The sequence below is a fragment of the Corylus avellana genome, chromosome ca1 (genome assembly GCF_901000735.1).
Source record: "Corylus avellana chromosome ca1, CavTom2PMs-1.0".
NCBI lineage: Eukaryota > Viridiplantae > Streptophyta > Magnoliopsida > Fagales > Betulaceae > Corylus > Corylus avellana.
In genome coordinates this window covers 31,057,625-31,072,835 of record NC_081541.1, presented here as the reverse complement: position 1 = coordinate 31,072,835, position 15,211 = coordinate 31,057,625, and the positions used below count along the sequence as shown (strand labels likewise).

General features: G+C 34.4%; 1 protein-coding gene across 1 annotated transcript; it reads right to left on the bottom strand.

The window, feature by feature from the left end:
- Positions 1 to 666: 666 nt before the first annotated feature.
- Positions 667 to 10,594, bottom strand: LOC132167100 (serine/threonine-protein kinase STY46-like). Its single transcript, XM_059577997.1, has 16 exons — positions 10,194 to 10,594; positions 9,582 to 9,696; positions 6,904 to 7,004; positions 6,587 to 6,706; positions 6,016 to 6,070; positions 5,571 to 5,681; positions 5,214 to 5,264; positions 4,860 to 5,035; positions 4,649 to 4,756; positions 4,125 to 4,198; positions 3,826 to 4,001; positions 2,999 to 3,094; positions 1,933 to 2,013; positions 1,779 to 1,832; positions 1,365 to 1,499; positions 667 to 1,117 (listed from the first exon to the last, which is right to left on the bottom strand). The coding sequence occupies exons 1-16, from the start codon at positions 10,394 to 10,396 to the stop codon at positions 1,037 to 1,039; spliced, it is 1,737 nt and encodes a 578-aa protein (XP_059433980.1). The 5' UTR covers positions 10,397 to 10,594; the 3' UTR covers positions 667 to 1,036.
- Positions 10,595 to 15,211: the final 4,617 nt, after the last annotated feature.

Here is a 15,211-nt window from a genome sequence, read left to right as displayed (position 1 = left end):
TTCCTTAATTTTGAGCAATTTACTTTTGTACGGAAATTTTTGTCGGCCCAGCTGGAGGATTGTCCTACGGGTATTCCAGAGAGTTCAAATAATATATTATCAACTTTTGTCCCCAGCCAAGTCACTCACCTATCCAAAATTAGGGTGCTCCAATTTTAAGAGGGATGATATAAGTAAGTAATTTGAATAAGTAAATGATTACGCTTTCTATAAATTTTTTTACATTATTTGTTTAAATTCTTAATAAAGATTTCCTAGATGTCATACATAATTTCCCACATTATCGACCTAAATTATTTAGCAGTTCAAACAACTAATTTAGTGAATTATTGACTAAAATTGTACAACCAATTTGTTCCGACAACCTTTGAATATGGGGTTTACCAATTTGGAGTAGTTGGGGTCCATATATAGTTCATTCCCTTGTCTAGCTTTGAGGATTTTATTGGTTCAAATAACGAAAGATCCAAATTGTTTGTTCAATCAGTTCTATGGGACTAATCATGTGGATAACAGTAATTTTAGTGTAATTCTAAAAATCTCTTTTGTATTATTCTAAAAATAAGATAGTTTTTAAAATCGTCATTTGATCAAAATCTAATAGTGAACAATCACAAGCTCAATAACAATTTTAATAGCCACATTATCATTGAAGGGACATAAGAGTAACACAATAGAGACTTCTAACATTACTCAAGACACCATATCTCCCATATGAATATTTATACAGCTACTTGTGAAAAGCAGGAATTGGTGAAAGGAAAATTCACATTAGTAATTTCTTGTTAATATAAAGCCGCAGAAGAACAGTAATAAGTTACAACTCTCAACCAAACCATCATCCATTCTTACAGATTAATTAGTTTTATAACACAAAGGGGAATGGCTGGTTAAAAGAATGGATACGAGTGACATATTAAAAAAAAAAAACCCTGATCATGTGGACAACATACTGTACATACTGATGTAAGAAGTGACAGGTGGCCTGCACAGTAAATTCTACGTCCATGTTAAGCGACATTATTGTCTCTCTTCACTAGTGATGGCCCCGTCTAAGAACAGACAGGAACCCTCCGCTTGACTTCTCCTTGCGTCGTTCCTCTCCTTCATCCCCAACCTGTTCCACATGCATTACATAATTTGGAAATTAGTTTAATTTGAGGCATATTTGGGAGTGAGACAAGGGAAGACAGCGGAGGACGAAAATATACATGATTTGAAAGAGATTTTCTACAAAAATTCAGCAAATAAGAGAGAGAATACTACCAAAGAAGCAAAAGTCATCAAAAGGTGCTTGTAGTATTTTCTTAATTTTTGAATCATGCACTAGAAACCATTGTAATGCATGCATAACGAGAATTTACCTCCTTGGCCGTTTGCTGCAGTATCTCTATAATTTCTGAGAAGTCAGGTCTTAATGCTGGGTCTTGCTGCCAGCATTTCTCTAGCAGCTCAACAAGCATTGGATGAGTATGCTTTGGGATAGTAGGCCGTAGACCCTGGAACAGAAGTAAAACGTAATTTATGTTCACATACCAGATATATCCATTCAATCAACATAGCCTTTTCAGTTACAGGAAGGCACTAAGCCAGTTCCATAACAGGTCTCAACCCTCCAACTCAGACAGATATATTTCAAAAAGGACAGAATTTTTTTCTATACTGGGTTGGAGGAAATTCATCCAACCTAATCTAATGTTGCCTATAGTCCGGATGAGATATAGGCAACATTATATGGTCACAAAACTTATTCCACAATGTTGAAAAAAATATTGTACCTTTTGAACCACTCCAACAGCTGCTTGCAATGGGGTTAAGTATTCATATGGGAGCTGGCAAGAAAAAGAAGAAGAGATAATTCAATTGAAGGGGGAAAATGCAAGTCACAAATACTTTATTCTAGGAAAAAAAAAAACCACCACCAAGCAATACCTTTCCAGTTAGCAACTCCCATAACACAACTCCGAAACTGAAAACGTCAGCCTTGTGATCGTATGGCTTATGTTCTATAACCTTCGATGCAAAAGAACTGTGGTAAGAAAATGACAATATGATAACCTCCTAATAGAAGATAGAAAATAACTGCTGCCAAGCAAACTGATATATGGTATACATCCAATCATAAATTGAAAAGGCAGCACTTTTAAGGCAACAAATTTAGGTTGCTATTATTGTTTTTATTATTTATAAGCTGCTTCACATCAAATCTGCTCTTTCTTTTATCTTCATTTTCTTGTTCTCTCTCTTTTGAGGCAGCCAAAGAGAACAGTACCATATTTCTAATCTAATGAAAAGTCATACAAAAGGGAAGGGCGAGAAATCCTTTCCAGCTCCCAGGTCTTCACAGAAAAACAGGAATGCCCCTGATAAAAGAAAAGTACAACATTCGAAAGCCGAATTTTCTCCACTAACTGATCCACAAGGTTTATTTATTTTTTATTTTTATTTTAACATACAGTCTTGTATAACGACCACTGGCCTGATACCTAATTTATAACCAATATTATCAGGTCAAAGAAATTGAGTGCCTTGAAAATCAGTATCATTGTAGACAAAGAAGTCCAAAAATAATGTTCTGCGTGCAACACAGTTTCAAGTGAGCAAACATCCAACATGACCAAATGGCCTAACAACTGCAACACACAGTCAACCCACTGCTTCAAATAGATTCATTTTCTAAGTGATGGTCAACACAATCAGTTACTATTCTAATATCAGAATCTAATATAAACTTTTAATAATTTGATACCTGATTAAAATAGGCATAAGTAAATATTAAATAACCAAATGGCCATATTAATTCCACGGTTATCAAAACTTATAATAAGCTCTTGCATATTTTACTCACAATATGAAGAATTATCAGAAAATTCCAAATACAATTTATAACATATGTAGCCATGTTAGGTGTAGGAAAGGCAGATGTCAGTACGTATTGGAACACTTCAAAAACTTTTTATAATTGAAGGCTCCAAGATTTCATGTAAAAAATTCACACCTCAGGAGCCATCCACCGATATGTCCCAGTTTCTGCAGTCATAACTCCAGATTGAGCTTTTACTCTAGCAACTCCAAAATCAGCAACCTTAACAACCTGAAAGGCAAAACATATGATAAAATAAATAAATAAATTTTGTGCTGAACTACAGTTAGTCATGGCATATATATGAAACCTTCATCAAAATTAATTCAGAAGCCTCAGTAATGTAAGCCCAGTGAGAAAACATGAGAACTAAGAAAAATTTTAAACGGAAAAGCCATTAGAAATGGATTCTGTATATGCAGGTCTGCAAGAGACCTTAGAAGTGCTAGATACAATCGGAGGCAGAGCACTGTCAATACCTGGCCATTCATTATTTAGTTCTGGGTTTAGAAGTGAAGAAAATGTAGATAGAAAACAGGAAGGTCGAATAACTTTTTTTAGTGATATAAGTTCAATCTACCCATACCACACTTCAGCACAAGAAATATCTTAAAGAAATAAGTAGTGGTATTTTTTTTCATCTACAGGGTGGACGGAAGCTTCCATTACTATGTAATCACCAGTCATGCCTTGTACATGCTGGAATCTATAAAAATCAAACAGACCATCCTATGAGGAAAAGACTATGGATTTGACCAGAAAATATGTGATGGTCTAAACCATTAGAAATATATAACCACCTGAGATCCTTACGAAGACAGAAAGAAAATATGAGGATATCTGCACTTGCCACCATATATCATGGATTAAAAACAAATGCACAAACACAAGACAAAGAAAGCAATTACGAACACCATGTTGAAATTGACATGGATAAAATACATATTTGAGAAGCCGCTTACCTCATTTTCGTCCATCAAAAGATTAGCAGCCTTCAAATCTCTGTGGATTATATTATTTTGGTGCAAGTAGTCCATTCCCTTGGAAACGTCAATTGCTACTTTGAGCAAGGACGGAAGCTTGAAAACACCCTTCTGTTTATGTAAATAGTCATAGACACTTCCACCAGACATAAATTCTGAAAGTTTAAAGCAGAAAACAAGTTGTTGAAATGACGATATCAAATAAAAATAACCAAAAATCTTAAAGTAACAAGGTGCCATTAAAAGCAAATATAATTTGCAAACGTGATGGAATTCACCTGTTACAATACACAAGCTTGGAGGCTTGGTACATGCACCTATGAATTGTACAACGTTCTTATGTCGAACTTTCCTGCAATATTCAAAAGAAGCTTGTTAAAGCGAACCAAGCATTCCAAAGAAAAATTACTGTAGAATCATCGTTACTTATATATGGCTGAGCACTATAACTTGAATGAATCAAACAAGAATTAAAGTAAGTTTCAGATCAAGAAATAAGCAGAATCCATTAAAGAATCGACAGAGAGTTGATTGTGGAGAGGTAGATATTGCTGTCATTACATAATCCATCTACTTTCTGTAACACTCTTGTCTCACATTGGGAGATGAATAGCCCACATAGAATAAAGGCACACATGGGTGCTAGTTTTACATTGGTTCCTTATTAGGTGAACATACAACAAACACCCACAACAAGAACATGAAGCTTAGTTACACAGGACTTGCACAACATCCTCAAAGACAAAAATGAAGAACAGATATCAAAGGCCCAAATAGTGCAAATAATATGATTCAAACAAACCTCATAATAAAGACTTCCTGTACAAACTCTGTCTGCATATCTGAATTTACACGCTCAGGCTTGAGAACTTTAATAGCCACTTCCTGACTACAATATGTACCTTTGTACCTGATTCAATTAAACAAGTTAGTTAATTTAACACTAACAGCAATCAGTAGATGCCTAGCCAAAAAGAAGAAGAGGAAGGTATGTATAAATAGTATAAACTTACAGATCGCCATACGACCCTGATGCAATTTTGTTTCCAAACTTCAAATGCTTAGGATCAATTTCCCATACGTCAGTCCCATCATTAGGTATTGTCAAATGATCAGGTTCACATTTGATCACTGTTTGATCAAGCTCGCCTACAGTAGGTGATGATCGAGGATTCGGCCAAGCCTGCCTCTGAATAGCCACCCCAAATTCCAAACTAAGTTATGGATGCATTGTTCACATATAATTGAGAAGGGGAACTAGAATAAAGAATAGAATAGAAAATTGGATTGTTCAGTTGACATGGTACAAGATCGTGCTTAGTGCGAGCTATCCTACTTGAAAGCAGAAATGAGTAGCAAGATATTACCTCAATTTTTAAAACTTCTCTTTCCAATGCAGTTTTAAGCTGATCTGTGCCCTGTATCAACCCAAAGTCCATCAAGCAATGCTTGTGAACACATAAAGAATTGCTTTTGTAATGCAATTCAGAAAACTGAACTAATCAAAAATTTCATACAATTCCATTGATCCAAAAGCGCATTTACCTTCTCAAAATACTACTTTAAAAAAAAAAGAAAAAAAAGAAGAAGAACGAAACTATGGCAAATAAAAGATATATTGTATTGGCAGACCAATTGGCCTTGTCTTAATGCCATATAATGTTGAATTTATTTTCATATAGAAGGACTACTCTTTCCAGTTTGCTAATTAAATCATAAATTACCTCATAAGGCCAACCATCGACGACAAAGACATCTAAGGAGTAACCATCTACTGTTGAAAAAGCGTGTGCCTCTTGGATGTTTAGTCCCATCTCAGCCAGCAAGGAAGTCAACTGCAAATTTTGCATAACCATGACCATGCAGAATGCGAATGCTACCATATAACAAGAGACATAATTTCATACTGTATTTAATGTTCAAAAAATTTGATTAAGCTAGGTTGATTTGAGTTGAGTGCTTCATGGGTATGTTCATATCAGGAATTCTGTAAGAACCCATACTTACAAGCCCAAAGCATGTTTACTGCCATCAGTCTGGCATGTATGCACATGTGCACACAGGTATGTGAAGACACACAGACATGGCATACACACACGGTCTGCAAATCAATAAACATCATACGGAGATAATAATTGATGTGCTTAAATATGAAAACCTATTAAATACCTGACTAAGGAGTTTGGGCTTGTCATCTGATGAGAAGGTGACTTCATGCAGGGGCCTACAGCATTGTCAATCACAAAGATATACTATATCACAATCCTCTTTGAAAGTATAGCCAGTTCACTTCACTAAATGTATAAAAAATCATCTGCTAATGTATGATATTGGTACTAATGTTTAAATTCAATTGAAGCATCATGCATAACCATATTTTGGCAATATACCTTTTGGATGATGGTCATCATATGGCAGTACATCAAAGCAAGTCAAAAACTGTATTCGAGGAATCATAGCTAAATAAATAAGTATATAGAGTTCTTTATATCCTCATATACTAAAAGCACTAAATTGAGCGAGGGAGAGAGAGTTAAGCCTTAGTAGAACTCGTCATGGACATGTATGGTTTAGATCATTCAGCAAGTACAAAGGCAAATCTCAAAGCCTATTAAAAAGAAAGGGTAACTAAAATTGATATAAAAAATTAATCAATTAAAGTCCAAAATCCAAACAAAAGATGTTCTGTAAAATTTTGCCAGCTCTAGCCAAATGAATGGATTGAGATGTAAGTATTTACTGAGAAAACCGTGTACTGGCATGTACAGACTGTTCATCCTCTTGATCATGAGAGTTATTTGCTTCAAGCGCAAGGGCTTCAAGGTTAGGAGATGAACCAAATGCAGGTGGTGGATGTATGCTGACAATTGAAAAGCCAGTTAGAGATGTCAGAATGTTAATGGCAAGCATCAAGCAGTAAAGTGAACAATCAAAAGAAGCAAACAAATTGAACATAACTTTCATTTGTGGACTATCAATGTGATGCTTACGGGAATTTTTTTTTTCAAAAAATTAACTATATATTTCAGGAAATAATAGAAGAAAAAAAAAAAGAACCTCTGTCTGCTAGAGTAGTTTATAGAACTTTGGGCAGCTTCTTCATGAGGAAAATCTGAATGCACGGAATCAACTGAATTCCCATCATAAGTTGAATGAACCTGCAGAAAAGTATGATTCCCATAATGCACTCATGCAACAATTTAAACAAAAAGGTTCCCAAAAAACAAAAAGAAAAGAAACAAGAAAAGAGAGAACATATTATAAAAAGTAGATGAGCGTTCTAAAAACCTTTATAAAAAAAAGAGAGCAAAAACAAAATGAGATATAATCTGCTTCCTAATGTCATATAAGATTCACGGTACAACTAGGATAAAAAGAATGCAATACAAATTGCATTGACTACAATAAATTTTTATTTTGATAAGTAATAAACCAGACTCATTTTATAAAGCCAAGGATCTTTTCCTAGAACGTGAGCGGGTCAAAATGTCTGTGAGTTAGGAATTTGCTAAGGGATTGGAAGGTGGACATTGTCTGCCTTAAAGAAACCAAGCTTGATGTTATGTCAAATAGAATTGTGCACAATTTTGGGGGATTGTAGTCATGTGGACTGGTGTTGTTTGAATTCCAGTGGGGCTTCGGGGGCATCCTAATCATGTGGGATAAAAGGGTGGTGGAGAAGATTGTTGAGTGTGTGGGGGTCTACTCCTTGCCTGTTTCCTTCACAAACGATGCTAATCATTCCACTTGGGCCTTTGCAGGTGTGTATGGCCTTAATCCTGATAGGGATAGAAGGATTTTATGGGATAAATTGGTTGGCTTGCTCAGTTGGTGGAACCTACCCTGGTGTATTGGGGGTGATTTTAATGTCACTTGCTTCCACAATTAAAGGTCAGGTGCATCTCATTTATGTTCTGCCATGATGGAGTTCTCTGAATTTATTTCTGATCAGGGCCTGACGGACCCCTCTCTTGTTGGTGGTGCCTATACATGGTCGATTTCACATGATCCCCTTGTATGGTTCAGGATTAATAGATTCCTTATTTCTCCGTAATGGGAATGCTTTGTAACCGGGTGATTCCTAGAAAAGGCTCCCCCACCTTTGTTCGGATCATTTCCCTATCCTTCTGGACTGCAGCAATGTTCAAAGGGGGAGTAGGCCCTTCAAATTTGAAAACATGTGGCTTAAGGTGGAAGGTTTTGTGGGCTTGGTGAAACAATGGTGGGATTCTTATAATTTCCAAGGTACGCCAAGTTTTGTCTTAGCACGCAAGCTCCAGGCTTTAGAATTTGATTTGAAGAAATGAAATGAGGAGGTGTTCAGCAACGTCAAAAGGAAAAAGTGGCCTCGTCACGACCCTCAGGGATCAAAAGGAGCCCTCTCCAGTCACCCACTACGTAAACCACCACCGCCAAGAACCTGTCGGAATTGTTACCACCTCTCCGAACGATGAGAATCTTTTGACCCTCCCTAAATGACTTGACAAACTCCTCATCACTAGGGAACCGCAACAACTCCTCCACCGTCAAAACCAGCCAAGCGGTACTCTAGGTACCCAAAAACACTATACTCGAGAAATCCCTCCTCCTTTCTTCCAACCTCACCACCGAGGCACCTTCCACCACCAAGAACACAAGGTTTGAAGACTCCACAAAGAACCACCTCTCCATGACCCTCCTTGTAATATTTATGATATCTCAAATCCAAAACTTTCAACTAATCAAAGTTTTTGCTACAAAATTTAATAATGATTACGGTGATATAACAGTAATAGTAAAAAGTAAAATCAAACAATAATTACGTTTACCATAGAGAGGGAAAGAACAATGAGGTGAAGGCATATCTCCAATGTGCCCCAATCAATCTACTTGACTACAATAAATACCCTCTCATCTTAGCATTTGAGGTGTAATGGGGAATTACAGTTTCATAATAAGCACAAGTAGTTCAAATGAGTCTAAATGGTTTTTTCATGGTTCATTAATTGTCTTACAAAGTGAATAAGTATAATTCTATATTGTATTTGCACCTCTCGCCATTGTTCCAAAAGGCAGAAGTAAATTTGAAAGCAAACAATTCTGTGAAATATAGAAAACCCAGTTATGAACAAGCAAGGCCAATTCCATTTCATCAAAATTAATCCAAATCAAACCAGGTCAAACATGTGAATCTTTCACAGTTCATAACTGGCAACCAGAAGAGACCTATGCATTATATTATGGGCATATCAACCCAGCTGTCAATTACAAAATTATCAAATATTATCAGATGAGGCTTGCATTTCAGCACATAAATCTGAATTCCTAACCAGACTGATATTTGGCACACGGTCAAGGTTCATGGAATCAGTTGTCCAGGATAGGGCTCTCAAACATCTGTATCCTTCTTTGTATATGAGTATGACATACCAAAATGGTCCATAAGGTCTTAAAGGGTTAACAGCTTAAATCCAAGTTTGGAAGGTAATCAAGAAGGGAATACACCTCATTACTCATGACAATAACCATTCACCACACATAGAAAAGGACATGAAAAGAGATCCCAAATTGTGAGGATAAATACTCTTTCGATCCACAAGGCCAAGCACAGATAGGCTAAACTAATTATAGGACTAAATGAACAACATCCGAGTACTCCAACAATAATCGAGTAAGAAAATAGTATCCTGCTAGCTATCGTATGAGCATCGAGAATGCAACAATTCTACAAAGTACGAGTAAGAAAATCAATTAACCTGCACAAGGCGGACTTCAATCGCAGGCCTTCTGGCGGGATCGTGAGCCAAATGCAGCAATCTCTTGTGCATAAGAACATCTTCTGGTCTCTGCACATTCACATCCAGCGCATACCTGCAACGTATTTGATCAAATAGCTCAAGAACTCATTCAACAAAACCAAGAACACCTTTCTTTTTTCTGCAAATGCAAAAAAAATACAAAAACTTTACCAACAAGCTCGCCGTAAAACCAGTAAAATTCGTAATCACAATAATCCACTAAGTCCCAGAAACTAATAGTCCTATTAAACCTAGAATTATCCAAACAACAATGTGTAAATGAAATATCAAATTGAATCCATTCTACTCTGTCTCAATCTGAAAAAAAAAAAACTTTATGCAGTATGCTTATCCATTAAACGATATCACGCACCAAAACACAAAAATATAAAACAAGAAAAGAAAAGAAAAGAAAAAAAAATAGTACTTATCGAAGATCAACCAAAACCTCGATCAGTATAGTACACATACAGTTATACACGCATTTATGCAAGAATACATACAATCCTACATACTTATATACACACACGTATATCTATACATGGAGAGGTTTAGGGTAAAGGTAGGGACCGAGTGGGGAGGCGATTGAAGTGAGCCCAAAGCTGGTCGTCGAAGGCAGGCTGAATAGCCTCCTCGTTGTTCGAATCCCTCAGGCGCCGGAGAACCTCATTGTACACCTCCAGCTTCTGCCGCTGCTGCGGAGTCCGCGCCGGCGACGTCGACGACGAGTCGTGCGACCTACTCCCGCAGCTCTCCGCGTCCTCCATCACCATTGAAAACGAACCGAAAGAATACGAAAAAATGCCACAAATTAAGTGAGAGCGACTCAGAGAGGGAGAGAGAGGGAGGATCTTTTGGTGTTTGGTTTACGTGAAAGTGGTGGTTGATTTTGGAGAAACGAAGAAACAACGAGGTCGGTTTATATGGAAAACGCAGATTTGGAGAAAGGCTTAAACAAACTAATATAAAAATATAAAGATTAGCGAATAAAGAGTGTGTTTTTTATGGTATGAGTGACTGTTTAGCGGCTAGAGGGCACCATTGAGTCACGGGGAGGTGGATCCGCCCAAGCTGATCCGCTTCCTAATTTCGGATTTATTTTATTTTATTATTCTTCGTAATTATCATGGTATTAATGATATATATATATATAACCTTTTAAAAAAAAAAAAAAATTAATTAATTAATTAATTTTTAATGACCCCTTGATTGAGGGATGTCTTTGTTGAAATGGTAAGTACATCGTATAAGTGATTCTTTTGATTTTAATAGTAAATAGAATAAAATATTTGACCTGATTTTCTAAGGGACTTTTTTTTTTTTTTTTTTTCTAAATTTGGTTGTATGAATTTTTCATCTATAAATTTTTCATTTATTTTTAAGCATATAAGAATAACATGGCTTTTTAATTAGCAAGTGAGAAACACGTAAATTTGTTAATATTATTATTTTAAAAAAATATGTGTTTCTCACATTCTCAAAGCAGACATAATTTGGATGGAAGAGATCAATCTGCTCAAAGCAGACATAATTTGAATTGGTGTCTCTAGAATTTGGATGGAAGAAATCCTGGATATTATTCATGATGTAGTTATTTTAGAGCAATCTACTCTTATTGTTTAGAATTCTATGCTTTTGGTGTTTAGAGCTTTGGCTCTAGATGTTTTATTATTTTCAGATTTATTTGAATAAGATCAGTCTTTATTTAAAAAATATAAAAAAATAAAAAAATCTGACATGATTTTATAAAGTAGGCAACCTAATTTAGAGAGAATTTACGTCATTTTTAAATATTTTACGATAATTTATTGATAGAATTTTTAAAGGAGATGATTTTATTCCAAATTGAGTTAGAGTAATTTCTTCCAAACTGTATGCATCACATTCGTTTTGAAAACCGTCTAATTAGAGAAAATTCTTACAATTTAGTTTGAATGAAAACTTGGTCAATTTTTAAAATATTAGTCATTATTTTTTTTTTTGTTGATGAATATATTAGTCATTGTTTTTAATTAAACGTTTAGATTATTCATAATATTTCATTAGTTCATAATCAAAGTAATAAAATTGAAGTCGTTGTACGAAAAATAATCTAGTAAATCTACACGATCAGGATTCAAACTATGTAATACATAAAAACAATAACTTTTATAATATATATATAAAGATATAAAGATAATATAAAGTTTGTTATAATATAATACATTTGACTAAATATTATATTTTTGTCAAGTCGACCACCACGATAGCAAGTGTGGCGATATGCCAAAGTAAACAGTCAAATTGATATATAAAAGGTGATGTTATGTATATGCTAAAGTTTATCCCTTCTTCTGTTTATTTATATATAATAAATAATAATATATACATAATTAATTTTTTAAATGATAAATACGAAATAATTCATGCGTGTGACCCATTAGGAATGATAGAATGGCGTTACATCACATAAAATCTTGTCTTAATTTATGGGTGTAATTATAATTATTAACAAATCTCTTTGAAGAATCTCCCATGAGTAAGAATCCATGATGCCCAAACCCCACCCTCCAGGCCAGCCAATGGGAGCTCTCCGTTCTCTCCCCACTCCCACTTACTACACGGCCAAAAGAGGAACCAAATGGCATATTCTGGGCGCCCACTGGTTTTGGATAAGCTTGCACTGAAAAGACACTCATGTCCTTACTGACGACTTTTGTTATTATTAGAATTATTGCTGCCTTTTTTTTTTTTTTCCGTATGTGGTGCTAAATTGAAATGATCTGGCTCTGACGCTACATAGCCACCTCCTGAATACTTGGAGCAATGGTCCGTCAGGCCCATATTTGTAATTTTCTGTCTGAGCATATGAATCTTGGTCACCAAGAAAAGCAGATCTCGTTGTTAATCAATGCCAAGATTGTGATGGTATGCGAGAAAGACGGATGAAACGGAGGGGGATTTAGCTCCGTTAAAAACAACTCCCTCGCTTTATGATTATTTGACTGGATTGACGCCACAGTGAATATTAATTTTTTATTTTTTATTTAAAAAATAATAATGACGGATTAAATAATGAGTACTATCATGGTAAAATGGAGGTGTGATTAAGTGATTTATTTACTGTCTTATTTCTATTTCGTGTAGCATGCTCTATTCACTCTTAATTTTTTTCTTTTTCTTTTTTAAAAAAATCTAATTGTAAATGAAGCATGTCAACTCAATAAAAATGTACGCGAAATAAACATTAGAATAAAAAAATATGTTTTGACCATAAAATAATTGCTTTTTATTTCAAGTGAGCGTGATTATCTGCTCAAATAAAATGCTAAAATGAGGCCAAAATGAACTATATATACTTAGGGTTTGTTTTGGTGTGTGTTTGAGGAGTCTAAAAATGCGTTTAACATTCAAAAATTTTGTTTAAAAAAAAAAGTACTTATTTTGTAAAAAAATTTGAATGCACTTTTAATTGTCCAAAAAGCTTAAAAATGGTTAAAAAAACGATTTTTTATTTAAAAGTTATATTTCTCAAACACGATCTCAAACATTCTCTTAGCAAAATGTTGAAACATTTGGTGAACTACTATAGCACTCAACAAATTTGGTGAGCACTATTTACTCACCAAATGTGAAAAAAAAAAAAAAAAAAAATGAGTAATGCTATTTATTAGACTACTATATAATTGGGATGATGTCATAGTAAAAAATAAGCATTTGGATTAGTAAGTAACGGGTTGTATAAAAGTAATAATAAAAGACAGATTTTCAATGCCACTTCATTTCGGTTGAATAACAGCCGTATAATAATTTACTAAATTATATTTCTCTTAAAAAAATCTCTAATGTTTTATCTTCATTATGCTAATATTTAAATAGCATAGTAAAAATTTATAACTAAAATAGAAAACATAATGTAAATGAATAGTTAAAATAAAAAATATATAATTAGTTAATTAAAATAAAAAAGTAAATTGAATGTTGAATGTTTTGGGTTGTTGCACTGAGTTCATGATTTAAATGTGAGATAGACGCCAAGGGGAGCATCGAAAAGCCGTGACACAGAGAGTGAGTGCGTGTTGATGTAAGCTTCTGAGGTGTACATTGAAGTTATGAAGACGGGGAGATAAGGAACGTGACACTTTAATGACGTGGGTGCTTTCCTACTGTTTGGAAACATATTTATCGTTGCCCTAGACCCATATAAAAGAATCTCAACCGACATCATTCAACTCCTATACTTTTTGGTGTCCTTTTTTGCCACCTGGCAAATTCTAGCTCGTAAACTCTTCTTTCAATGCTCTATGGACCACCATATATACTTTCTTCAAAATGCATGCAAATGGGATATTAGTTTACACCTTATAGTCAATTCAAAACTATATTAATGTAAGTGCTCATAAATACTTTAATGTGTATTTATGTGCTTATATACCTACCTGGACATTGACATGGAAATAAATAATCAAGGGCCATTCAACCAAAAGAATTGATACGGTCTAGGAGTTATCTATTCACCCTTGAGACAGTTGTTTTAATTGCACGACTAAGTGTTTTTTTTTTTTTTGACATCCCGCGTAAGAGGGGGAAGAGAATTTGAACTAGTAACCTTCGCTTCATTATGTATAGTCTCAGGTGATTGAGCTACCACTTGAGGACTATGACTATGTGTCTATTATGTGACTAAAGGTCTGATTGGGTGTATGTTTGATGAGACTAAAAGTGCGTTTAAAATCTAAAATATCCGTTTTAAGAAAATGTGCATATTTGGTAAAAAAAAATTTAAAAGCACTTTTGAGGTTCAAAACACCCAAAACCACGTTTTACCAATAGCTTAAAAATTGAGCTTTATGTCAACCGCACTTTTGAAGGAAAATGTGCGACACAATAATCGGGCAATACCCAACCGTATCACTTTCCAAAAGAATATTCTTACATAAGAAGGGTTATAATGATCCAAAAAAGGTATAAGATCCCATATAGTCTTCATTAATGGTGTAACTACAGATGCAGATGTGGTTATTTACAATACTTACAATCGTATTCACAAAATGTGGATATCTCTTTTAGATATTCACATCTGCATTATTTGTTTATTTACCATATCTGCGTGATTATTGCGGTTATTATCCGCTATTCGCATATTGGGTAATTTGTTTTTTGTGCATATTATATTCTTTTTGGCCTTCTCTGGGTCTCTATTTTTAAACGATTTAATAATTTGAGCAGATTTTTAGTGTTTTGTGCCTTTTTTTTTATTAAAAAAAAAAATGAAGCCCTAATGCTTTTAAAATATATTGATTTCACGTTACTTTTTTAAAAAATGTAAACATATAACCTATCTAACCCAAAACATCATTTTGATAGTAAACACCAAAACAATTAACATTTTTGTGAAATTATTATTATTATTATTATATATACACAGATGCACATACTCGAAAATGTTAGAGTATATCATAGAGTTCAAGAATAATAGTCATAATTGAAGATTATTATTGATTTACAGTTGAAGAATATTACTGAGTTATAGTTAAAGTCTACTTATAGTTAAAAACTATTATCTAGTTAGAGTAGAAGTCTATTTGTATCAAACATTAATCTCCTAT

What these genes read in the sequence shown, in the direction of transcription:
- LOC132167100 (XM_059577997.1), bottom strand. Translation starts at nt 10,396, where the DNA reads ATGGTGATGGAGGACGCGGAGAGCTGCGGGAGTAGGTCGCACGACTCG. An exon ending in TTGAAGTCCGCCTTGTGCAG is followed by an intron (nt 7,005 to 9,581) that starts GTTAATTGATTT and finishes ACTTTTCTGCAG; the next exon opens with GTTCATTCAACTTATGATGG. An exon ending in AGCCCAAACTCCTTAGTCAG is followed by an intron (nt 5,682 to 6,015) that starts GTATTTAATAGG and finishes CAAAATTTGCAG; the next exon opens with TTGACTTCCTTGCTGGCTGA.